The sequence below is a fragment of the Leptosomus discolor genome, chromosome Z (assembly GCF_034619465.1).
Source record: "Leptosomus discolor isolate bLepDis1 chromosome Z, bLepDis1.hap2, whole genome shotgun sequence".
Classification (NCBI taxonomy): Eukaryota; Metazoa; Chordata; class Aves; order Leptosomiformes; family Leptosomidae; genus Leptosomus; species Leptosomus discolor.
In genome coordinates this window covers 34,183,940-34,211,244 of record NC_141419.1, presented here as the reverse complement: position 1 = coordinate 34,211,244, position 27,305 = coordinate 34,183,940, and the positions used below count along the sequence as shown (strand labels likewise).

At 44.4% G+C, this 27,305-nt stretch overlaps 1 protein-coding gene across 1 annotated transcript in view; it reads right to left on the bottom strand.

The window, feature by feature from the left end:
• Positions 1–27,305, bottom strand: part of TRPM6 (transient receptor potential cation channel subfamily M member 6) — a 105,226-nt gene that overhangs the window by 63,354 nt on the left and 14,567 nt on the right. Inside the window, exons 2-3 of the mRNA XM_086479342.1 lie at positions 10,773–10,852; positions 9,165–9,203 (exon numbers count right to left, since the gene is read on the bottom strand). Coding sequence (XP_086335468.1) covers positions 9,165–9,203; positions 10,773–10,852 — 119 coding nt within the window. The remainder of the gene's footprint in view (positions 1–9,164; positions 9,204–10,772; positions 10,853–27,305) is intronic.

Sequence of the window (27,305 nt, the reverse complement as noted above, 5' to 3'; positions counted from 1 at the left end):
TTTTGAGGGGACTCCAGGGTAAGAGACAGCAAATGTCAGGAAGAAATTGATCTTTAGATGAAAGATGAGAAAAAACGTAGATACCCTACTGTCCTTTGCTCCTCAAAATACCTTGTGGTCACTGTACTGCTCCTAGAGTGGTCTCACAATAACAAGACCTTTCATTCAGCAGTCATTCTGAAAGACAGAGAACCAATAGCAGTCCCAACTAAACACTACATTACCTTACACTGCTCACTTAGATACCACATTACACAGTCTGAATCTGACTCAGCAAATATCAGCACTCGGAAGGACAGCACTGAAAAGCAGTCAGGCTCATCATCAATAGATTACATTTTCTAAGTTCTGAATGAATTTCCTCACCAAAATATGAGCACAGAATAACTATGCATCTCATACGTTACTGTTCCATATAGGAACAGTATCCACAGCCCCTCCTAGAGGAGCAGGAACCAGAGCAACTTGCCTTTTCAACGCAGACATCCTGTGGAAAGGAACTAACCATCTGACAAGGCAAATCAGTGCAGTAAACTTGAAACTGAGAGGCCAAATGAACACTGAACTATTTTAGTAATTAACATCATTTGCACTACATACTCAACATTTACCTGTAAATGCACTGAGAGGTGAGCTGCACTTGGAACAGCTCAGTTAGCTGAGCAGGCAGTGGAGGAATTGCACATAAACCTAACACACAGGTGTGCAGGGTACATGCAGCTGCTTTTACCTCAGAGATTACTATATCAAGAGGCATGAACTCAAAAGGACTGGTATGTCCCAAACAGTTTATACTCTGCTCCAAGCTGGCACCCTCGCCCTCCCTAGCCATCCAGCAGGAATGGACAAGGTGCTAAGGACTTCTGAGCTACCTGGGAGGTCAAAAGCCAAGACTAAGAGGCTCTCAGGAAGGTTGAGGAAACCAAAGCAGAACATTACATACAGCTGTTTGGTTTTTCTTCTGCACAGTTTTGTGCTGTGTGCATAGTGACAGGGCTCAAGGAAGAGAGGAGCTACCAGCTACCAGTCGGGATTGCTCAGGAGCACCTGATCCACACATGTCCCTGGGACCCGTCAGGCCGCACCCCAAGGGGCTGAGGGAGGTGGCTGATGTCCTCGCGCAGCTGCTCTCCATCAGCATTCATAGGTCATGGAGATCAGGGAGGTCCCCTACAACTAGAGAAAGGCAAACATCACACCTACCTTCAAAAAAGGGCAAAAGAAAACCTGAGGAGCAACAGGCCAGCCAGTCTCCTGTCAGTCCCTGGTAAAATGATGGAGCAAGACCTCCTGGAGTCTAGGCACAGCAGGAAAAGACAGCGACAGGAGTAGTCAGCAAGGATTTAGTAAGGATTAATCATGGCTGACCTACCTGACTGCCTTCTGCGACAGGAGAGCAGCAAATGCCACCTACCTCTGCTGTTGCCAGGTTTTCAACACTGTCTCCCTCAGCATTCTTGTATCTGGGCTATGACATTACGGTCTCAGAGGGAGGACACATCGGCAGGTGTGGACCTGGTTGGTTGGTGGGCTCACAGGGTGGTAGTTGTTGGGTCAGATGCTGCCAGGAGGCTGGCATCAAGCAGGGTTCCACAGGGTCTCTGTAAGGCCTGTCCTGCTCAGCATCTCCACCAGCAACCCACAGCAGGTGATGGAGGGCACATGCAGCCCTGGGGAGGGGGCAGCTCTGGGGCATGGTCCTGGGTGCTGGTGGGCAGCAAGCTGAGCCAGGACCACCTGTGTGCCCATGCAGCCATGAGGGCCAGCAGTGCCTGTGGTGGTGTGAGCAGGACATGGCCCCAAGAGCCAGGGGAGGGCAGGGACTGTCCCCTCTGCTTGATGCTTGTCAGACTCTCTCTGATACTGCCTCCATTTTGGGTTCCCAACACAGAAGACACACCATCAAACTGGACAGACTTCAGCGGAGAGTGACCATCCTGGTGACAGATGGCGGGGCTGGAGCCCCTGCCCTCCAAGAAGAGGCTGTGGGACCGGAGATGGTTCAGCTGGGAGGAGGGATGGTTTTGGATGCACCCAACAGCATTCCTAGCACTGACGGAACGGGATGGAGGAGGCACAGCCGGGCTTTTCACAGTGGCGTGCGGTTGGAGGTCAAGAGGCAGCAGCACATAGCCAAAACATTGGAGACTCAGGCTGGAGATAAGCAGAAGCCTTTTCCCCAGGAGGACAGCCCAGCAGTGGAGCCAGGGACTGGGGAGGGCAGGATCTCTCCAGCCTTTGGGGGCTTCATGCCCCAAATGGATGAAGCCCTGAGCAGCCTGGTCTGACATCCTGGCTGAGCCTGCTCTGGACAGGGACTGGGACTGGAGACCTCCCCAGGTCCCTGCCAGCTGAGTTATCCTGTGATCCTATGAATAAATCATATGCATTGATTAAAAGTGTCTTTGCAATGACTTTACCCTCTTTGCCTCAAAGGTTCACTAAGCTGCTAGTGAAGGAGGGAGGAAATCTAGTAACACAAAAGCAGACCCTGGAAAAGTCACACTTTGAAAAACATGCGGAAACCTAGAGGGTCAACACTGAGGTAAAAGTAACTGCAGTAGTCAGATTACAAAATCCTGTGCCCTAGTAGGCAGCACTTTAGAGACTGTGTCCAAAAAATATGCCTAAAAGGTCAGATATAGAGGCAATTTGTGAGAACTCAGATGTGTAAGGACACAGTTCAGCACCTCATTCCCAAATACTCATGCAGTGAGATAGGTCTAGGTGTTGTCTGGGATGTTTGTGAGCACTGCACTGAAGAGTAGATAAGAAGCCATTTCAACACACCAGGGAAGTATGGACAAAGGTGCCAGCAAGTTACTCAAATTTGATTAGCAACTACTAAATGGAGTTATTCTACTTAGCAAATAGTGGCATAACCCACTCATAAACTGTTTGCACACCTTGGAAATTCTCTGCAAGCAAGAAATCATTAACAGATTTCATTTGCCCACAATATTAGGTCAAATTATAGTAGGCATCAAGTATATTCACATGCCTTTTGGACTGTTGTGGAAAATTACAGATCTCAGGAGGCCCAAAACCTGTTTCGTTGCTGATTTGATAAATACAATATAACCAGTTATAACACTCCTGTGAAAATTATTTCCCCTTGTTAGGAACAGAAAAATTCTCCTAGAACAAAGCTCTGTGTACACCCTAAGATACTCAAGACAAGAACAGCTAACGTTTGGGAAAATGTACTTGCAAGATAATGGCTGAAACAAACATCAGACACCCACACACATTCTGTATATACAGACAGAATGACAAATAGGATTCACATGAATTTAAAAAGTATGAAAATGCTGAACAAAAAGTGAAAGAAACAACTACAAGATAAAAAAACCCACAGAGGTATGGGATGTCTTTACAGAGAAAGGTGAAAGAAAAAAACAAACCCACCCTGGGGGGTGCACATTTCCAGTTTCTCTTCCTCCCTCTCCCACTGTAGTATTCAAATTCATGCAGCTAAACCGTGTTTGATTAGAAGGCTGCCTTGGTGGAAAGCTAATCTTGTTTTGGTTTTCCACCTCCCCAGGTTAATTTTCATACCAACTTGCTTCCCAGACCAAATAACAACATGGTCACTCTGCCGGGGGAAGGGGAAGGACTGCAGAACTACTCCAGTCTTGATTTACATGGGAGTAAACCACTCTATTTTGAAGCACAAGTTAACTTCAGCTTAGATACCTGTCTGAGTATCTGCAGGTTAGCATGAAACATTAAAATCCTCCCTGCACTTCTACTCCTGGAACACCTGCAAAAATCTTTGAATCTCTTTCTTCTGCTCTAAAGCAAAATATCTATGTGACCATTCCCTCAGAGGGAGTTGACCCATCCTGAACAGATGCTGTACAGATCATTAGTCTCACTTACAAGGCTGACACCATATGGGCCCTTTACAGTGATCTGATTTCAAGGAGTAATTTATCGGCTTTGTGGAAAATGTGACTTGTTTCACACAAATCTTAGAAGCAAAATAAAATGCAGAACACAAAAAGCAAATAAACATGCTCATGCAGGCGACAAAACTAGTTAGCACCATCTTTCTAGTCATCAGTTACTGGAAACTCACTGTCTTCTGTTGCTTCAGCCTTCAGAGGCCTTTAACACAACACAAATGTCAAGGGAAGTTAAAATTTTTGTTCCAACAACTGATAATTTTTTATCATAAACGTACAGTATCGAAACCTGTTTGGGAACAACAGCTGAATGGTAAATGTTGGATTAAAACCAACTAATTAATATAAGCCATAAAATACTAGCTGTCTGAAAAACCTACACACGAGTTAAAAGCACTGAAGTGATGTAATTTTTGTTGCTTGCCTTCCCAAAAGCAGGGACCCAATGCTCACTACAGAGGAGGTGAAAAAAAAGCGTCAGAAAACCTATCATCAGGGATGTTTCTATTACCCTCTTTCATGGAATCATAGATCATTTAGGTTGAAAAAGACCTTTAAGATCATAGATTCCAACCATAAACTTAACACTGCCAAGTCCACCACTAAACTATGTCCCTACGTGCCACATCTACACGTGTTTTAAGTACCTCCAGGGATGGTGACTCAACCACTTCCTGGGGCAGCCTGTTCCAATGTTTGACAATCCTTCTGGTGAAGAAATTTTTCCTAATATCCAATCTAAACCTCCCCTGGCACTTAAGGCTATTTTCTGTTGTCCTACCACTTGCTGCTTGGGAGAAGAGAAGGCCCCCAATTTTGCTCAACCTCCTTTCATGTAGTTGTAGAGAGCGATAAGGTCTCCCCTCAGCCTCCTCCTCTCCAGACTAAACAACCCCACTTCCCTCAGCCGCTCCTCGTAACGTCTGTTCTCCAGACCCTTCACCAGCCTCGTTGCCCTTCTCTGGACATGCTCCAGCACCTCAGTGGCTTTCTTGCAGTGAGGGGCCCAAACCTGAACACAATATTCAAGGTAAGGCTTCATTGGTGCCAAGTACAGTGGGACAATCACTTCCCTGGTCCTGATGGCCATGCTATAGCTGGCCAGGGTGCTATGGGCCTTCTTGGCCACCTGGGCACACCGCTGGCTCATGTTCACCCGGCTGCTCACCAGCATCCCCAGGGCCTTTTCCGACGGGTAGCTTTCCAGCCACTCACCCCCAAGCCTGTAGCGCTGCGTGGGGTTGTTGTGACCCAAGTGCAGGACCCGGCACTTGGCCTTGTTGAACCTCATAGCATTAACCTCAGCCCATCGATCCAGCCTGTCCAGATCCCTCTGCAGAGCCTTCCTGCCCTCGGGCAGATCAACACTCCCACCCAATTTAGTGTCATCTGCAAACTTACTGTGGGAGCACTCGATCCCCTCATCCAGGTTATTGATAAAGATGTTAAACAAGACTGGCCCCAGTACTGAGTCCTGGTGGACACCACTTGAACCTGACCAGCTGCCAACTGGATTTAACTCCTTTCACCACAAGCCTTTAGGCCTGACCATGCAGACAGTTTTTTACCCAGCAAAGACGACGCCTGCCCAAGCCATAAGCAGCCAGTTTCTCCAGGAGAATGCTGCGGGAAATGGTGTCAAAGTCTTTACTAAATCTAGGAAGACAATACCCACAGCCTTTCCCTCATCCATCAGGCAGGTCATTTTGTCATAGAAGGAGATCAGATTAGTCAAGCAGGACCTGCCTTTCATAAACTCATGCTGACTGGGCCTGATCACCTGGTTGAACTGTACATGCTGTGTGATGGCACTCAAGATGATCTGCTCCATAACCTTCCCCAACACCAAGGTCAGGCTGACAGGCCTGTAGTTCTCCAGATCCTCCTTCTGGCCCGTCTTGTAGGTGGGCACCACATTTGCTAATCTCCAGTCAACAGGAACCTCCCTGGTTAGCCAGGACTGCTGGTAAATGCTGTAAGGTGGCTTGGTGAGCACTTCCACTGGTTCCTTCAGTACCCTTGGGTGGATTCCATCCAGCCCCATAGACTTGTGTGTGTCTAAGTGGTGTAGCAGGTTGCTAACCATTCCCCCTTGGATTATGGGGGCTTCATTCTGTTCCCCATCCCTGTCTTCCAGGTCCGCAGGCTGGGTGCCCTGAGAAGAACTGGTCTTACTATTAAAAATGGAGGCAAAGAAGGCATTAAGTACCTCAGCCTTTTCCTCATCCTTTGTTACTATGTTTACGCCAACATCCAACAAAGGCTGGAGATTCTCCTTAGCCCTCCTTTTGTTGCCAGCCAACGTAGTCATAGAAACTTTTCTTTTTCTTTTACTGCAGTAGCCGGATTAAGTTCTAGTTGGGCTTCAGCTCTTCTAAATTTCTCCCTGCATAACTTCACGACATCCTTGTAGTCCTCCTAAGTGGCCTGCCCCCTTCTTCCAAAGGTCATAAACTCTCTTTTATTTTCCTGAGTTGCAGCTGAAGCTCTCTGTTCAGACACATTGGTCTTCTTCCCTGCCGGCTCATCTTTTGGCATATAGGGACAGCCTATTCCTGAACCTTTAAGATTTCCGTCTTTCCTTCCAACCTTTCTGGACTCCTTAGCCCTTCAGCACTGCCTCTCAAGGGACTCTGTTAACCAGGCCCCTAAACAGGCCAAAGTCTGTCCTCTGGAAGTTCAAGGTGGCAGTTCTGCTGATCCCTCTCCTTACTTCTCCAAGAATCGAAAACTATCATTTCGTGATCACTATGTCTAAGATGGCCTCCAACCATCACACCACACGCAAGTTCTCCTTCTCTGTTCGTAACCAGGAGGTCCAGTGGGGCACCTTCGCTAGTTGGCTTATTTGCCAGTCATGTCAGGAAATTATCTTCCACAAGCTCCAGGGACATCCTAGACTGTTTCCTCTTTGCTGCATTGTATTTCCAGCAGACATCTGGAAAGCTGAAGTTGCCTATGAGAACAACGGCTAGCGATCATGAGACTTCTCCCAGCTGCTTATAGAATATTTCATCTGTCTCTTCATGCTGATTGGGTGGTCTATAACAGACTCCCACCATGATCTCTGCTTACTGGCTTTCCCCCTAATTCTTATCCATAAACACTTGACCCTTTCATTACCAACATCAAGCTCTAGACAGCCAAAACACTCTCTAACATACAGGGCTACCCCACTGCCTCTCTTTCCTTGCCTACCCCTTCTGAAGAGTTTATAGCCATCCATTGCAGCACTCCCGTTGTGTGAGTCACCCCACCACGTTTCTGTGATTGCAACTATATCATAGTTTTCCAGCTGCACAATGGCTTCCAACTCCTCCTGTTTGTTGCCCATGTTGTGTGCATTGGGGTAGATGCACCAGTTGGGCTATTGAACCTGCCACCTTTTTGTGGGGTGAAGCCCTAATTCCTACATGGCCATTCTCAGGCACTTCTGTGGTTTCTAACAGATCAATAACCCTTGTGTCTTTGCTGCCTCATGGATCTCCATCCCCTGCTTCCGCTGAGATGGCAGACCGAAGAACCTCACTAGCACACGTCCCTCAAACATTGTCATGCCACCCCCAGGCTTTTCTCTAGTGAGCCTGATTTTAACCCTCTCTCCCTTCAAATCTAGTTTAAAGCTCTTTCAATGAGCCCTGCTAACTCCTGTGCAAGGATCCTCTTCCCACTTTGAGAGAGGTGTACCCCATCTGCTGCCAGCAGGCCTGGTGGCATGTAAACTGACCCATGATCAAAAACCTAAAATTCTTCCAGTGACACCAGGCTCGGAACCAGTTATTGATCTGCTGGCTCTTCCTGTTTCCTCCCTCATCATTCCCTGCAACTAGAAGGGTAGAGAAGAACACTACTTGCGCTCCTCATCCCTTAACCAGTCACCCCAAGGCCTTGCATTCTCTCTTGATTGCCCTCAGACTTCTTATTGCAACTTCATTGCTGCCTACCTGAAAAATCAATAATGGAGAGTAATCTGAGGACCATACCAGGGTAGGAAGCTTTCTCTTCACATCTTTAACCCAGGCCCCAGGGAGGCAGCAGACTTCCCTAAAAAGTGGGTCTCGTCTGCATATTGGGCTTTCTGTTCCCTTCAGAAGGGAGTCTCTTATGACAATGACCCATCTTTTTTTATTCATGGAAGCAGATTTGGCGCAGAGCATAGGCCAATGTAACCTCGGTGACGCCTCCAACCTAGATGAACTGTCATCCTCATCACTGTTTGGTTCCACCTGCAGAGCCTCATACCTATTACACAAGGGCACCTGGGAAGGTGGGGTAGACACAGAGGAGACGCACCTGCTGTGCCAGGCAGGAACTTGTCGCCATTGCCCCCTATCCCTTGAGTCACTGTGTTCAGCCAGCCAGGGAGGAGACAGGGAATCCTCCATATCATGCATCCTGTCTGCCTGTTGGGCCTGTCCCAGGGAAGGTAGGGTGCGACTCCAGTAGTCTGTCTCTCGCACTCCCTGATACTCCTCGACCTATTCACCTCCTCCAGGAGCTCAGTCACTACACAGACTAAGGACTTCTCTCCTGGGACACACTTCCCACTGGTGTGCTCACTGCTGCCTTAGGGCACACCCTGCAGCTGGACACCTAGCTGGCAGTGTGTTTGCACTAGAGCTCTGGCTGGGTGGCTGTGCCAATTTCGGTTACACCGCGTTTAAAATCTCCCGCCATGGCTCCTGGCCCCACCCAGGTCCCATCTCCCACTGTCACATGAGCTGTGGGCTCCTGGCAGGTCTCTCAGCTCCACCTGAGGTTGCCCCAGCTGAGGAAGCCCCTGTGCACCATGCTGGAACACTCCGCTGTGGATCATGCTGGCACCGGAGCTACTCGTCTCAGCAACTGAGTGCTAGTTGTGGTTACACTGCATTCCTCTCCCTTCATTTTGTTTTTCCTCTTTCCATAATTCTTACTGTTCTCCATTGCTTTTTTCCCACTCTCCTTCATATCACCCAGTATATAGCTGGAATTGTCTCCCATTTCAAGGCACATTTCTGCCTTTCATTCCTCAGGAGAAGATATTAAGGCAAACTCATCCAGATAAGGTACTTGGATAAAATTTTCTAATCCAAATAAATTAAATTTATTTTACCCAGACTTGTGCTAAACATTCTCCAGCACACCCCCAGAAATGCTGCTCTGACAACTTAAGAGGAAGGCTATTTTTGTTGTCATTCCTTCCTTGGCTAGGAATGCCTATCACTAACTTCAGATCATTGTAAAACTCATAGATGTATATTTAAGTACTCTTACCTGATTAAATTCTGGCACACCTGGCATCCTGCAGGACACCTGTGATAAAAGATGGATAATTAATACACGCTTCTATAAAAGAAAACATCTGTAATGGTATTCATAAAGTACTAATTCACCTATGAAAAAATTCTCATTAATGGCATTAAAGGCTGTGTTCTGCACTGACCCCTAGAAGACGTACTGGTGTCCTAGGTTACAGTGTAAAAGGTGCCAAAAGAAAAAAAGTATTCTATTACCATCTTCAGGAGCTGTTGAGACCAGGTGGGGCGGTGCTCCCTGCCTCCCCCCTCTGGACTATCTCCTGTCAATGGGCACAACAATGCCTTATCGCCTGACCCATCGATAACTCGCTCCTGGGCTATCTCCTGTTAATGGCCCATCAAGGAACTGCCTCACGACTCCCCATCTCATTGTGAGATGCTCCGCCCGGGGGGAAGGAGCCAAGCAGTCCATGCTAAATAAAAACTGAGATTTCGAACACCCTAGCAGCCTTCTTCCACTGGATTCCTGGAGGAGTTTTTCCCCGCCACTGGAGTTCCAGAGGACAAGAGCTACCTACCCACCACTGGACCTTCTGAGGAAGACCAGACCCTTTTACAAGATCCCTGCTTTAACAGCACTACATCCATCGCTTCAGGAGGACTGCAGCCAGCATCTTATCGGACTGCTACTGCCACCCTAACAGGGTGTCAGGTTGTATTTCTGACTCCGTCAGTGTAAACCAGTGGGTTGGTTTTTTTTTTCCTCTGCCTTGAGTTATATTTATATATATACATTAGTAAAGAATTGTTATTCCTATTCCCCATATCTTTGCCTGAAGGCCCGTTAATTTCGAAATTATAATAATTTGGAGGGAAGGGGGTTGCATTTTCCATTTCAAGGGAGGCTCCTGCCTTCCTCCGCAGACACCTGTCTTTCAAACCAAGACAACTGGGTAACTTCAGTGATTTGTTTGGTGTTTTACATCTCAGACTGTATGTCAAACCTACATTTCATAGATGAGCTATCTATCTTATCTGCTCTACACTATCCATGTGTTCAAAACAATATGATCAGAATTACAAGTTTACATCCTCAGAATGTGATCTCACCCAGTTTATTTAGGCAACACCATCCACTAGATACAAAATACGGAATGCCAAAGTATGTTTTCTTTCTCAGGCTCTAAAACAGGGGTTGAGGATTTGATTTTTTTCTTACTCTTTTCACACTCTACGCCAGCCTTAGCAGAAACCTCTGTCTCAAATGACTGTGATCAACAGCAGGCATTATTCTGAGGAAGGCAGAAATGGTGGTACCTGTGCAGCAATAACTCCGTGTAACTCCATCTCTCAATTGGATGCCATACTACCATTTTGGTTACTGGACTGAGAGCAATACATCTAAGAAGCCTAGGAAGGTCAATTTTTGCCAATTTCTCATTCAAATGAACAGCCTCATTTAAAACATACTGGTGACAGTATCTACGAAAACCCATAAACACCAGCAATCACTATCTGGGGCACTGCAAAACTGCAAAGAAGTTCGTGCATGCTACACACAATGCTCATAAAGATTATTCTGATTCTTTCTAAATGTAACAGAAAGTGAAATTCAGTGTTTTACCTGTGAGGATCTTTTGAACTGGGAATGATGTGTGCACATTCTCTTTTACTGAAGACCTCTTCTATCCAAGATTTGGGGGACTGAAAAGACATTTAAAATGTAATTGTATTCCTGAACTTAAGAACACAATGCCAAAAATTACACTATAATGTATATATGGCTGTATACACATAACACAACAGAATGATTCCCATCATGATGTTAGATGAAACCAAACCCCGTAAGTTGAAGCTACAGCTCTGAACAGTCCCAGCTCTTCATCCCCAAGCTTTACACAGCTCCACAGAAAGATCAATATTAAAATTTATTCCCACCCCTCACCAATAAACAAGAAGATTATTTAGAGGATCTGTCAAACACACGTACAATAGCAGAAGAGGTAACAATGAATCAGAACAGCTTAAATGACTGCACTTTCCTTCTGCCAGAAGACCAGCAAATGGCAATCGTACTAAAGCTATGAGTGTCAAAACAGGCAAGATCTTCTTTTACCTGAAAGAGGTGGCTGATTCCTTCTTTTATTATTCTTAACAGAGTTAAGAATAGATTCATCCTGGGTATATGTTTCCTGACCTAGGACCACAGTGAAATGCAAAAGCAGGGACCAAAGACTAGATCTAGAACTTAGAGTGTATGCCAGCTGGGTTTTTTCTACTGGCCTCCTAGGACACTATGAAAACTGTCTCAGTGAAGCATGTTGCACCTGAGTAAACTGAACTGTCACTGTGATATACAGATTTTTTTTCAAAGAATTTCACTGGGAGTGTTTGAACATCTTTCTTTTCAGGTCTATCAGGATCAAATTCCCTGAAAGGAATGATAGTTTTTGGATGCTGGACTTTGAAAAGTCTGGGACTGAATTTAGTAAACATTGGAAGCAAAGGGGTTTTTTTTGTCTTGTAAGGAAACTATGCCCACAATGAAACATGAAATGGACAGATGTTTTATCATAAAGAGTAAATATAATTATACCAACCATTATTGTCTCATTGTTTCTCACATGCATCTCTATCTATTTGTTGTGTAGTTTATACATAGACAGCAAGCTCTCTAGGAGAAGTAACAGTAGGGTCCTGGTTTATGATTAGGCATACAAGGCAAACAGTAATCAAGTAATAAATATTGAGTCCTTAGTCACTCCTCGTGTTTAAAAATTATTGTTCCTCTGCAAAAGGTCTACCTTGTAAAGATACTCATGGTAAGTACTTGTTTTCATATTTGTTTGTAAAATGCGTCTTTTGTACAATGGCGTGGAAAAGAATTCAGTTCATGAGAATGACAGTAATTCAACTTAAGAATACTGCTAGGGGCATTTTATGGAGGGAGTTCAGCAATAATTCTTATAAAAGTGAATACCTCTCTTTTATTTCCTGAATGGAATTATGATCTTTAATAAAGCAGGCCCATTTGAGGTTTTTTACTTCAGCTTCACATCCCTAAACACCCCCACATAATCTCCCAGCTAGTCACGCAGTTATGGAGGACCAGGAGCTACCTGAGCGAACTATCAGCTTGTCTGCAGGTAGGGATCCAGCTTCCACGAAGACTAGTGAGAGTCTTACCTTTGGTTTTAACGTACTCTGAAACAGGCCCCCATGGCCAAATGTGAGAGAGATTATTAAAAAGCAGTTTGCTGGTATCAATGTGCATGTGTATTCTTCTGGGAGCAACTAATTGAATTGTGTCTGGGTGAGCTTTGAATGAAGGAGTAACAGTGTGGAAAATCCTCAGGGCTGGACAAACAGGCAGGCAAGAAAATTAACTATCTTAGAAAGAGACCTACTAAAGAAAATGTGCAAAAACTGAATCCAGAGGAAAACCTTGGAAACAGTAAAGCAAGTTTCATTACCTGAGGGCAAGTACACACTACTCTCAAAAACCTTCCAGTAGTTTTCTCCTTAGTAATCAGCTGTTTCACGCTTCCTAAACCATTTTATTCTAGTGCAAAACCAGTGAAATGTTTATTCAAGTAAAAGAGTGAAATGTTTCTCATATTACAATACCCTGGGACCCTGATTTTTCTGAAACCCATTACTATTTCTGGTAATTGGTTTTCAATCAGAACTAGGGAACAAAAAATCTTTTTATGTTATGGGATGCCTTGGATAAGAATGAATTTCATTAAACTGTTCATTAACAGGAGAGGGTGTGACAGAATGGCCAAGAGGCTGACAAGCCTTACAGTATTTGCTGAGGCAACATGCTCAGCCTTGTGAGAGAAGAACAACATCCAGCTGCTGTCACTTTAATTTAGTAAGAGCACTAATAGTTCAAAGAAATTTTGAGCAAGCTGTTGGCATTGCATACTCTCAGGTAGCTTCCCTTGAGCTACTTTACCTCCAGCATGACATATTCTGGAAATCAAGCGTTATCTGTGTATCTTTCCAAATGTGAAGGCCAGCATTGGAGATATACAGGGAAGCACTGCATCAACCTAGGCACCAACAGCAGAACATGCTGTCAGCTGAGCAAGGCACTGGCACTCAGGTAATCCATATGTGAACGTACTTGAAAAGGGGTGTCAAAGAAGTTTTTATCTCCAATGCTCAGTGTTCCTCATCATAAAGTTACACAATACAAGACAAAACACAAATCAATAATTTTAAAGGGAGGAGAGGTCATCTGGTACAACAGCTGTTTGCTGTCGTTATTTCAAACCAAAATATAACTTAACAGTCCTCAGTGATGACAAGGCACTGTGTGAGTTGAAGTTACAACATCCAATATCGGAGAGAAAAGGCTTCTCTACTATCAGCTTTTTGAATATCTAAGCTGTCTACTAAAAAACTTACGCTGTTTTAAAAAATTCTCTTTGTATATATTTTGGAGGGCAGTTGGGGGTTAAGACAAAAATATCAATGCTTAAAATTATGGACATTTTGTGCATCCTTTTTCAAACTGGTCCAAAAGCATCTGTGTTTTTCCCCCGCTGAGGCAGTAAGGGCAGCAATCAACACACACCATAGCTCATCAATCCAGTCTAATCACAATGGATCAGGCTCAAGGTCCAACAATGCCAACGGGGAAAAAAACCCTATAGCTTTGGATCATATGCCATGAATCTAACCTTGCTACTATAGAGGCCATTCACAAAACTCCCATTTATTTCAGATGAACAAGATCTCTGTGAAATTTATTTAACCTTTGAATCTTGAAGCACCAAGGATGCACCTCGCCCAGTGGCATAAAGACTCTGCTAGCACAACACTCCTATCAGTTAACTCTACTTCAGAATTCTCAGTAAATAGGACTGAAAACAGTGCAATTGACACTGGGAGTTTTCACCCTGCTGTGCAAAGAAACATAGTCTTCCCATACAGGTATTTCAACATTAATCTTTGCTTATTTACATAAAGAGTATGCTGCACTCTTTCACCTCCTCGCTTCCTGTAATCTTTACATTTAAAAAAGCAGCACTTAGATAGCACATCAACTATATATGATCCTGATGAAGCATGGAACTTTAATATTTATTTTCACCTCAAATGATAATGATGTGAATAGAGCAGAAAGTATCATTTGCAAAATCCACCATTTTTTTCTTTAATGAAATTCCGGAACAGATGGTACTGCTTAAAAATGTATGTATTGAAATTCCAATCAACCATAGGAAAAAATAAAACATAAAACTGTATTACTGTATTTCATCTTGTGAAGCACAAATTTCAAACCTGAAACACTGTGAGATGCAACAGATTTGCCATTATTCTTAATTTTATACAAGGTGAAATCTTCACTTAGTATGTAAAATTTACACCACAAAGATAACACTCAATTTTTAATCTAAGGCTTTACTTAGGTTTCTAAGCTAATTGTATAACCAGGAAAAGGGTTCTAAACCATGCTTTTCACAGTCATCCATGACTTCAGGGCTTGGCAAGTAACAATGAAAAGAGGAGATTTCTGAACTGTTGTTTGATAGCTCTTGGTTCCTAGTTTTGTAAAAGACCTCTGTAACATGTACATCTCCTTTCATAAAACTGTGGCTAACATTTCAAAAATCTCATAATTTAATTAAACTTCAACAGTAAATTAAAATTTCTCCCGTCACTGCAGTGAGGTACATACACCTCAGTCAGCACCCATATACTTTCTACCACCAAACCCTAAAGGAGACAAAAATACACCTACATGTTCCTTTTGACTGGCAAATTTCTGTTCTGATATACAGAAGACCTGAAGCCAAGCTTATATTGCAATTTTCCTTCCAATTTTCCTTCCAGAAAGTCCCAAGGTCTTTGTTTGGGAGTTTTGCCTTCTCATTTCTCGCCAGTCTGAGGATTAAGATTGCTGCTTACACTACCCTGCCACAGAAGAGGCTTTGGAGATTTCTAGACTGATTTAGTCAATGGACTGGCAAGAGTTTGGCTCTGAAATTTAAGGCACATGAGTAGTTTTTAGAAAATTGCTTTTAATCACTTCTCCAATATCTTTAATGTCTGAGATCCTTGCATAATATGGTATTAAGGGGACACTGTCAGGTCAAATTTGGTTAAACATAAGTAATGTTCAAAACCAATAATGTTTCCAGAAATCAAGAAATAGATCAGAGCATAAAATTTAGAGAAACACCTGCACCATGCATTTCTTTCAAATCCTTGCTGACAGGCAGTGAGAGCAGAAAAAAAACTAAAACCCCAGCCTAGCACAAAGGTAATCCATCCTCCAAAATCCTGGGGTGTCATCAGAAAGGTGAGTGACCATGCCACAGTCCCACAGGGGTGATGGAGCAGGTACGCAGCGCTTGGCCAAGCAGTCTGAGAGAACAGGGTGACACAGCCCTGCGATCACCTGCTATACTGGTGCCCACAAGCACTACACCACTCACCCATCCAGTGCCAACGGGTGAATGCTTCAATTTTTGCTGCTGCTTTTTTCTGCCCCAGCCCACCCTACCCCCTCATAAAGGACTTTGGCGCCAGAGTCAAAGCCTTTAGATGCACTGCACCAATTAAACACTGATAAGTAGCAGCTAATGTGCATTTGTCCTGCTCCGGAATTAGCTTTACTAAACCAAGATCTGCAAGAAACATTCAGCCCCTTCAAGACCAGACAATAAGCACTGTTCATTGGTTGAGTATCAAACTCAGGAAAACTAGGTTACACTGCCAATACTAAGCAACAAATTTTTAGTACCATTAGCTGTACTTATGTCCCCTTTGGGGTGAAAGGTACAGATATCCATATTTTATAATGCAACAGCGTGCTGCTCCGGACACTGTTCCATTCCCTGCAAAAAGAAATTAAAAGGTACACATCTCTGTGTCAGAGTAATTTCACCCATTACTGAAATATAACCGTTTATTGGACAAAATAGCAGTGACTGCCTTCAATGACACACTGTAGATCCAGACAGGGGCAGATAATGAGAAATCAGATAATGATTTTGCCAGTTTGAGTAACAGATTAGTTCATTTAGGCAAAGTACAGTTGTGCTGGAAACTAGCCAGAACAATCAAGTTATAAGTTGCTTACTGAAGCAGCAACAAATTTATACTGAAAAAAGAATGCAATAATTCCTATCTTGTGTCTTTGCCAAAACACTAGAAGAGCTGAAAAGTGCTGCCAAGCACAATACATCAGCTCTGCACACATTGTGTGTGTAGTGAATCCACTACACACACACACACTTTTCTATGTCAGTTCTCAAAAACCTGTGTTTTCCTAATGATCTTAACTATTAGAAACAGTATTTTTGCATTGCTGAGCAGGTTTGGCAGAATCTTAGGAAAAAAAAAAAAAAAAAGTATAGTTATGCATCATATAACTTTTCTTCCAGTTAAGAAATTATTTGCTACCCTCGAAATGATGAGATGAAAGCAAACACTCATTAAATAGCAACAGATAACCCTGGGCCTAATGGATTTGCCTCAGGACTCTGGTATACTTACACAGTGCCTATAAAGAACCTTTACTGCTGATAGCAAGAATTAGAAACACTGAGAGATATAAAACTCATCTTCAGTGCCTGGGAAGGAGGGAGACACCATTTTCAGGTGAAAGAATACCTGTGAGAAACCAGGGTAGCGCAGTGTGTGACCAACTTTTATTCAAATACACAATGAGGGGAGGGAAAGAAGAACTTCCCCTTATTACAGCCACTGCAAGAATCCAGCCTCTGTGTTCAGCACAGTATCCTAAAATATCTTAAACCCTTTTAAAAATTAACTAAACGTAGAGCAAGTCATTTGCAAGGACACTAGATAGCTGAAATGCAGCCAGAGTTCTTGCAAGCTAACACTCAAGACTATTTCACAAGAGCTCAGCCTTATAAGCACACTGGTATCACTTGAACCCTTACCCCTGGAAACTCTTCCTGAGCTATAAAAGCTAAGGTGGACTTGCAGGTATCATCATTTTAGGCATAATAATTCTTAAATGAAAAACAGGGCTTCAGCAGTATTTCTGCATCCCATGGCAACTGGTAAATTACTGCCAGCATTAAAGAGATTTCCAACTTAACAGGCTGTCTTGCATAAGCTTTTCTGGGCAGGAACTTTCTGGTTCAGCATCCATTACATGCATGCTTATGGTATGAAGTAATATAACAACTGATTGTAATAAAGAACACCACTGTGGATCCACGTAGGGTAGAAGTGCATTGTGAAACCCCAGGGTCATATGCAATAAAATACGAACCCAATGCAAGGTTTTCAACAAACTCAGGTCTTCCAGAATTTCCCTGTGTTCAGGCTACCTGTTAGAGGACAACAGCCTGGCTTTGTAACACGGACATGCTGTGGTTCCCCTCACCTCCATCACTACCGTACATCAGTACATCTGTTATTAGCTAGCATCTTTTGCTTTTCCAATCTTTCTTACCTACTCCTTTGCCCAAGTGTTCAGGACTCTGCACATCTGTGGAAATACTGCATTATAAGTAATTGAATTCGCAAGAAAATTTTCATCACTGCATTTCAAAAAGACTTACAAAAACATTGTGCTAATAATGTAATTTGAATGCTTCCACTGTTCACCAGTTCACCATGCCCAATTATAAGACAACTATCAGTTTATCCCAAACTGCCTTTGCAGGCAGACTGCAGATTCCATAGCACTGAAAATTTTCTCTATTTTCTACCACTAAAGACATCATTTCAGGTTACAGCAGAACTTCTGTGATTATTTCCAAGTAAGTAATTAAAAAACATCCACTGTAAACATATTCTCAAATCTTCACAGACACACTACCTACACTTGCAGAAGAGAAGTCGCCTGTGCTAGCAGGGTAAATGCAGACCCAACTCAGGAAGGATAATAGAACTTGTTCAAAATCTTCAGTCATACTGAAGAAAGATTTTAAATTATTTTCCTTCACACAAATGGAATGCGTCAGCTTCTCAGAAACATATAAATTCAGTCTTCAGCCAGCAGCATGCTATGGCATTTTCTTTCACATTTAATCAACTGGACTTAAAAGCTAAGTATGTATTCTTAAGTGCTTTTCTGGATTAGGGCCTTATATTGAAGACTCATAAAAATGTTTCTGCTATTTTGATCCCAAACTTAGGCAATAAAAGAAAAAACATTTTATTTTAATGGGCTTTCTAACATGTTGCTTCTGATTTCAGAACAGATCACGCAACACAATTGGAAGAATATTTCTGAATGCAAATAGCAGTGGGGTCATGACTACACCAAAATGCAGGAAATAGTAAATACAAAATCCATTCCTTGTCAGAGAAGCCTTGGCTTGACTCCTGGAGCACCGGGCTAGCCAACTGACAGAAAGCTTACCCAGTCTGAAAGACTAGGCCTTTAATTAATTGATTACTGGACTAGGGGGGAAGTCCACAGAGGCCCTCACCTTAACATTTCTGCCAACAGCCCAGGCTTTGGCAAATGAGCTAAACACAAGAAATCCCAAATCACAACTTATTTTCCTCAGCCCTATCCTTGAAACAGGCCCCAAAAACATTGGCAAAAATCCTATATCGGCAGTAGACATCTGACTATTATTTAAAAACAGGTTTCCTCGTCCATTCCTCAACTGGAAGTGACATAAAACATAATTTGGCCTTCTGCTTAAAATAGGCCACTCCAATACCTACTACTCTAGAAGCACGGCAACTGTTGAGAAAGTTTGGATCTGGCTGTTTCATAACTGTGGCCCATTCAGGAAATGAAAAAATCTGTGCTTAAAGCTGATGGCAGCTGCCTTCCTAAAAGTTGACTTTTGTCTTACATTGCCAGCATTAAAATACAATATAATACTGTATATCATCTGCTCTTATAAAGCCAATTCAACGATCAGCATAAAACATGGATTATTTAACAAGCTAGTCATACAGGAAGATACAGAAAGACATCTTCTAAGATTTTAATTGATGGAAAGGAGTCCAAATTGCAGAATAAATTATAAAAGACACACAAAACTTGTGGCAAACAAGAGCAGTCACCAGTAATAGAGCAAGAAATGATAAATTAATAGAAAAAAAATTGCAAATTATTATAAATCCTTACATAGAAGACTGGCCTTATTTTACTGTGTTTCTTTTGGAGACAAAAGTTGCAGGATTTCCTTAATGAACGCTCCTGCCTGTCTGACTGACAATATTTTGGAAGTCAGTAGTACCGTTCATATCCCAAAGAAGACCAAGCATTTGATCTTCTTTAATTAACTGATGCAATAAACCTAGAAAACCCCACAAATTCAGGACAAGTTGCATGCTCCCTTTTGAAATGATCTTGTTGCAAGTTGTTTTAAAGCAGTGAAAATCCAGGCAGCCATAAGAAAATGATGCTTCAGGTGTATTATTCAGAGGGTCAACACAACATTTCAAGTCTTGTTCAGATTTCTGCTTTGGGATCAATGGAATCCAGTTGTGCTTCTTTGTTCAGCACTTGATACTGAGAAGAGCTAATTAACTTGCTATTTTTGAATCTGGGTCTCACCTACTTGGCACTGAGTGATCACAGAGGTCAACCACCCACTGCTGTTACATCCATCAAAGGATTCAAAATTATACAGCACAAAGCTCTTCCCAGTTTAAACCAGGAAGATGAAGAGAAGAAAATTACCTGCTGGTGAATTTCATAGCTTTTGTTTGTTTTATATTTTCACAAGACAGGGACTGATATTGACTAGAGAGGTGACTCTCTGAAGACAGCATATATCTAAAATACCTGAAGTGGAAAACAAACACAGTTTGCGAAATTCAGCTGGAGGAAGCATGAAGGGCCACAGTAAGTCACAGTTTGATAGCAATCTGTATTAAACTGTAATACTATGAAGTTTAAAGAATGTGAGTGACCCACACAGCTCACCTCTGGAGCCACATGACTGTTCATTCTCACTCCTGTCAGCATTGCTGGTTTTGCTCTACTGCTTGTCTCACACAGTAGTAAAATGTTCATGGGCTGGACAGCTGCATAGAGCAGCCCTCACACACACTGCAAAGCGCACAGACTGTCTCAGTACTGAAACCCCATTTTCCAACGAGAAAGGGAGCACAGCTCAGATGATTTCTGAGGAGGCTGAAAGTATGGTCCCACCTCTGTGTTTCCCACCCAGCCATGGCTCACTACTCTGCTTGGCTCTGCACACCCCACCACCTCGCAAAAAAAAAATAAAAATAAAAATAAAAATCCTTCCTTTTCAATGTAACCCACCAAACAGTGCAGACCCACAAACAGCCATCCTGACCCAGCTGGAGGAAGAGCCAGCCACAGCCTGGGAGCAGCTGCCAGGGACTGCGGAGACAGAAATATCCTCCTGCCCCTTTGCCACAGAGGCCATCTGAATACATCCTTGGGCTCTCCTCTAGGTACTTCCACGCCTTCAGCCTCGTGTGCCAAGACGCATTCTGTGACACCAGACTTATCACCTGGTTTGTTGCAGTGGAAGTTGCAACAGCAGCCAAAGGGACCCCCAAAGGCTTGGGTTTCCCAGGGCCAGGCAGCGAGGAGCTGCTGCAGCTGCTGTTTGTGCTGAGCTGCATAGGACAACCTGGCAGCCATCGCCCTCCCAGCACCAAGCCAGGCTGTGACTCCTGGCCACCACCACACCAAGGCTGTGCTCCCAGGCACACTCCCCTGCAACCTGAAAGGCCTCTATCCTGCTGCCCGCGGAAGGCAGCTGCCTACCCACCCTCCCAGCAGCACTCCCTGGTCACCAAGCTGCCTGGCTGCATCTGTGTTTGGATGGTTTCTTGAGCTGTGCAGGCACAAGGTGCGAGGAAAGGGCCAGAGCAGGGGCAAGGAGGGCGCTGCAGGGAGCAGGGACAAGGCGAGCTTGCTGAGAGGGCTGAAGTTGCGTGGCACTGCCACCCAGCCTTTCCAAAACAATGGTGAGTCGGCGGGCAGAAGGACAGATGTGTTTCACAAGCACTTGAGGTGTACTAGTATAAGTTCCTCTACCCCTCCTTGGGGGTTAAATTGCACCAATATAATGTAAACAAATGCATTAGTTTATAGCAGTAGTATAGTAGTAGTTTATAGCAGTATCAAACCTCAGATTGTCCCACCCCAACCAGGCTGGTAAAAAATTTATAAGTGCAGTCTGACCTCAGCAATGCAGCCTAACGTGACTGACACCACGGTCACAACAGCCTACACTGTATGTGACAGAGTCACTCATCACCTCTGTGTAATCCCCAGCACTACATGGCAGCTACAAAACCACTTTTATAATGAAAACATGTTATTTTTTGACACCGCAGGGCTGGCACCAAGGCACAGCCATGGCTGTTTACCAAGTTCCAGACCATTACACCTGAAGCCACTGAAGGCTGGGAGGTGAGCGTCTGCCCTGTCACAGTTGCTATTTCATCATTATCAGCAACACTGAAGAGGGCTGAACTCAATTCTCATCACTGAGACTTAATAATTAGGAAAAAACAGAAGCACCCATTTCATTAGCAACCCAAGGATATTTGATTTGGAAACAGTGACAACAGTATATTACACCACCAATGGGTTTTAAAAAACCCTTTTTCTGACTTGCATTTATCAACATGCAGCACAACACCGCTCAGCTTCTGTCCTGGGGAAAAGAACAGTAAGAACCCACTGAAACTGTTTTTAGATGCCTCCTTCTGTTCCCATACGATTTACAGAGGGAACTGCACAACTCAGAACGGCGCGCACCTGCACTAGGGCAGAGACGCAAAGCATTGCCAGCCAGAGGATAGGATAGAGACAAGTGCTTAATAAATCCTGCCCTTCTTGAGGCTTAAGCACTTTACTTAGAACTATGGCAGCTCAAAGAGGCCTCTTCTTTCAGGACTGGCAGAAAGTGCAACCAGGTCTCAAAAACCGAGGTAAAATGTTAGAGATGAGAACATAAAGCAAAAGAACTGGTAATTCAAAGCATACAGACTGGATCACAAGGGTTCATCTAGTATACATGTTACACAGAAATATGTTTACATATTACAAGAATCAGGGAAGCTTTAAACAATAGTCAATAAAGCCAGTCTCAAATGAAAGTCTGCAATGCGCAAAAAACTGGATTACCCAGCTTGGACCTACCACCTCCCCGGATAGCACCCAAAAGCCTATAGATTGGCTTGCTGGGGGACACATGTGTGGGGACCCACCTTTTCAGCTGACATGGTGCTACTGAGTGAAAAACAAATTTAAGATCAACTGAGCCACGAAAAGGCAGGATGAAGGAATGACTTACTTAGGAAAAGAAGTAGGAAGGATATTGCACATAGTTTATAGAGATTTTCCTCCTGGAAAGGTTTCACTCAGCTTTGGCAAATATGACCAGATAGATCCATGCTGATGGACACTGTAGATGGGATACAGCAGTCCAGCATGGTATGTACCATCCTGTTTGTAACATCAGTCATGTTCAGAGTTGTGCTGACAGCAATATGAAGGCATTAACCTTCTCTTCTTACTGCTGCCGCCTTCCCCTGACACACTGTCCTGTACCACAACCCCACTTTAAAGACAGTACTAGAAATCGAGGATAATTCTGGCCCCATGACCATTAAAACCTCTTTTCTACTGTCTCTGGGCACCTCCCATTGCAGTTATGCAGCGGTGAACAAGAACTCCTTGGGACAACAGAGGAGTGACATGCTGCAGCTGTCCGGCCCCTGAGGTTGTCCACAAACGAAGTGGCCATGATGTACACAAAGTTTCACTGGTCCCGGAGGGACCTATGCTTTTATGTTCCAACATCATTTTTGAAAACTGGGACCTAGGCATATAAATCATTTAGATGTTTTTGAAAAAGTTACTTGCAGCGCAGAGTGGAGTACTGTGCGCACTGTCCAACTGCGAGTATGCATGGACAGACACATGTTTACTGAGACATGCTTTCCTTTATGAGCTGCAGAAACTTTAAACTGCCTGCCTTCTACTCTTTTAAAACTACTACATGACTTTTTGCTGTCCACTTAAGTAGTCAAAAATTGGGGCAGGGGGGAAGGTAACAATTATCTGCTCCCTGTCCCTACAACATTAAAAAAAAAAAAAAAAAAAAGTGAAGGTGGAGCTCAGAGACAAATGTCTTTCTCCAGTATGGTTCTGCATGATTCTTGTGTTTTCTTCCTGTTACTGGTTACTTCCAGGGACAACACACTTCAGCACATTCTCTATTGGGTAATTTCTGTGCCCCTGACCTCGTAACACCCAAGAAAGCCTCAGCATTTGTCCCTTATCAAGCCATGAAATGATTAAGGAAACTTAGGTTCAAATATAACCTAACCTATTTGCTGCTTATGATGTTTTTTAACAATACTATATAAGCCTGTTACTACTTTAAATAAAGGTTGTTACATCATAATATAAACTCATCAAAGAAAAGACTGTACACTGATTTCACAACTTCAGAACATATTCTTTATTAAAAAAAAACAATGATGCTGCATCGTTAAACTCATTTTAGCCTCATACGAGTATGAACTTCTCTTATAGGTAACACCGCAATTCCTCTGGGAGGTTCAAAATACACCAAAGCTCTAAAAGCTGGCCACTTCATTTTGGTACCAAGAAAAGGAATTTGTGGTTCAACTTCAGGTGTTCACAACTTAAAACACTAGCTCCTTTTTAGTGTACAAGCAAATAGTGCATATTTTGAAAATTATATTCATAAATAGAAATATTCACAAGGATTATTCCACTGTAAACGTATTTCTTACATCAGCAAGTATATCAGAAATGGATACATTAGATATGTTGCTACAGCATGATCTGTGTGACATACCACCCGGTCTCACAACTTTATCTATACTAGCAGAGCTCTGTATCTGAATCACACACATTTAATCTTTAAACTGGGGGGGAAAAAAAAAGAAAAAAAAAAGGCTTCAGTCAACATCGTGATAAAAAGAAGTGAAAATTTACTAGACCCAGAGGCGTTTTCCTTTACACGTTACCCCTAACCGTTGCAAACCTCATGGCATTCAAATAGCACTACCACAAAATCACCGTGCGATGTCCTGCTCCTAGCGTGGACAATCCTTTTTGCTGGAAGCCTTTCATGGCTACTAGAATACAAGCAGCTACGTGTATAAAATGACTCAAGTCCACATCTGCAGAAGCACAGGGAGGGTTATCAGCACCGAAACCAGAACATCAAATCACTGGCAAAACAGCCCCCTGCAGCCTGAGGTTTACTCTTTGCCACCAGTCCAACAGAGCTGTTCTGTCCCCAGGTCGCCTGGACTTTCGGACGACGTCTGATGCCTTTTACCAGTGTGCTCAAATGCCGCTCCTGACGCGGCGAGCGCCACGCGAACCGCTGGAAGAAGCAACGCTCCAGCGGGATGCCGCGCTCCGGAGAGCTGGCCGCTCACCGCCCACCGCCCACTCCCTACGGAGGCGCCGCTCCTCTCTCGGGCCGAGGGGACTTTGGCCCGCCTGAGGAAGACGAGGGTCAGCCCTAACGACTCCTGCGCCGCCAGCAGCCGCCCTCTGCGGCGGACCTCGCAGCCCGTCCCTGGGCGGAGAGCAGCAAGACCCCCGCCCGCGCCCCGTCCCGTCCCCGCCCGCTCCGCCCTCACCTGTGGGGCCGCGGTTTCGCGGCCGCCCCGCCGGGGCTGGGGCCGCCGGTCCTCCGCCGCCGCGCCGCACTCTCGGGGCGGGTGCTGCCAGCCGCCCCCCCGCCAGTCCCGGCCGCCGCGGCAGACGGAGCCCAGCTGCGAGAAGAGCAGGTCCCGCCACGCCGCCATGCCCGCCGGCGCCGGCGATCCCTGTGCCTCGGCGGCGGGGCAGGCGGGCGGCGCCTGGGCCGGGCGCGGCGGCTCCCGGGGCGCCGTCCTTTACCCCCGGCCTTTGCGTTAGTTATTTGCTCGGTGGTTGTTTTTTTTGGTTTTTTTTTTTTTTTTTTTTCTCCCGAGTACTGGAGGGCTTCCCTGTGCGGGGGAGCCGGGCGGCGGGGCTGCCTTGGCCGCCGCTCTCCGGGGAACCCCCGGCGGCGGGCCGAGCGCCCGCTCCCCAGCCCCCGCGGAGAGGCGCCCCCCGGGCCCGGCTCCCCTTCGCTTCGACCCTGCCGAGGTCTCCATCGCATCGAGACACCGGACCACAGGTATCTCCAATGCAGCATACGGTTTCTGGCTCGAGTTCGTATGCATATCACCTCCCCCTCCAAAGCCTGAGCTTTTTCCCCCATCATTTTTTGAGGGCGTTGTGAAAATAAATTCATGGTGTAACTTAATGTTACAGCACTCATTGATAAACCTAACCGGAAAGTCCAAGAGGAAACTAACAATTCTCACTTGAATTATGAAAACTTGAATCATGTGTAATCAACACACTATTGAAAAGCAAAAGGTGAAAAAGAAAGAGTAACTGTATTGCAGCTCATGACCATGAACAACCCAATCAGTGTACAACAAAACCAGTATGTGACCAGTGTACTAATTAAATTCTTCATAAAGTGATGAAATTTGGATATAAACCCAAACTTTTTAATACTCAGGTTCTTTATCTTCCGGTTCTTCACATACCTTTTGTGTCACTTTTTCCACACTTAACAAAGAAAACGTAGAGGAGGCACCTTAGCACCCCCGCTTCAGCAGTTGCCACTGTCTCCTGCAGGGCTGAAGCCCTTGAATGCACTGAGGACCACAGCCATCAGACCAAAACAAGCACCTGCAGCAATTACAGCTGGCTGTACGTAGTGTGGACTAACACAGTAGGCATAGGCCATTGTCCCTTTATCCTGAGTTTCATTTTGTTTCCAACCTTCTGTATTTCTTCCAACTCATCTCTCAAACTTTACTTTTTTTTTTCCTCATACTCAACTTTCTTCTGTCCCAAATGTACCCTCTTCCTATAATCAGTCCCAGCTGCCAGTTCTTTGGTTTCTCTGCCCTGCCCTCTCACACGCTTTTTGCCCATGTTTCTATTTTGTTCGTTTCAGTTGTGCCACTTATTGACATGCGCTCCAATGTCCACCTGCCTCTGGATTTTATCTGTATTTCCCATCCACTTACTCTTTTCTAGATGTTTCTCCCATTTTCTGGTCTCTCCATTTCTAATTTTCCTGCCCAGCCAAGTGGCATCTTCCTCCGTGGTGCCCAGCTCTCCTTCCTCCTCCTTCCCTACAGGAGAGCCCTCCTCTCAGACCATGCTGTCTCAGCACAGCAGCCCAGGAGCAGAGCCTCTGAGCTCACCAGGAAGAAGATACTCCGACTGTCAGGTCAAGCACCCAGGCTCAACAGCACCCAAAAACCAGAGAGAAAAGCCTGCTCAGCCCTGGAGCATGCCTCAGGGCATTTTAAAACATTAGCTGTGGTTTCACAGAATCACAGAGTGAATCACAGAATGGTTTGGGTTGGAAGGGACCTTAAAGATCACTCAGTTCCAACCCCCTCATGCCATGGGCAAGAACACCTTCCACAAGACCAGGTTGCTCAAAGCCCCATCCAACCTGGCCTTGAACACTGCCAGGGAGGGGGCAGCCACAGCTTCTCTGGGCAACCTGCTCCAGTGTCTCACCACCCTCACAGGAAAGAATTTCTTCCTTACATCTAATCTAAATCTACCCTCCTCCAGTTTCACATAAACTATTCTTTCTAAGACAAGGAGGACAAGAAAACTGCTTCCGGGCCTCTGTCAAACATAAGTTTCTGCTTCTTACGCTGCATTTGGTTTGTCTTTAGACCGCTTGCATTGCGCTTCTTAACACTGTAGGCCTTAAAAAAGCATTACAGCTTCCAGTAACAGAATGTACTGCTAGTAATTTTAGCAGATGATGATTAGCATGTTCATTCTTTTCCTAGCTATACCTTTTAAGATATTAAATAATTTTCAATTAAATTTTCTCAAAAAGGACATATCAGCTGTTGTACCAGGCTCACTCTTCATATGAATCTAAAGCCAGTAAGAAACCTGAAACACACACATATATCCCAGCACATGCAGATGCTCTGGACTTTGGGTCATAGCTAGGCGTACATACTCCTCTGACTGCAAGGATTTTCTTAATTCCAGATTTCTGCCATTTCTTTCTAAATTGTGCATCTTCTTTCAAACGTGAGAAATTCTCAGTCTTCCCTGGAATCAAGACTCGCCATTTATAATCTAATACGAAGACCTAAAAATCTGTTCTGCTAAACCATACAGACCAAC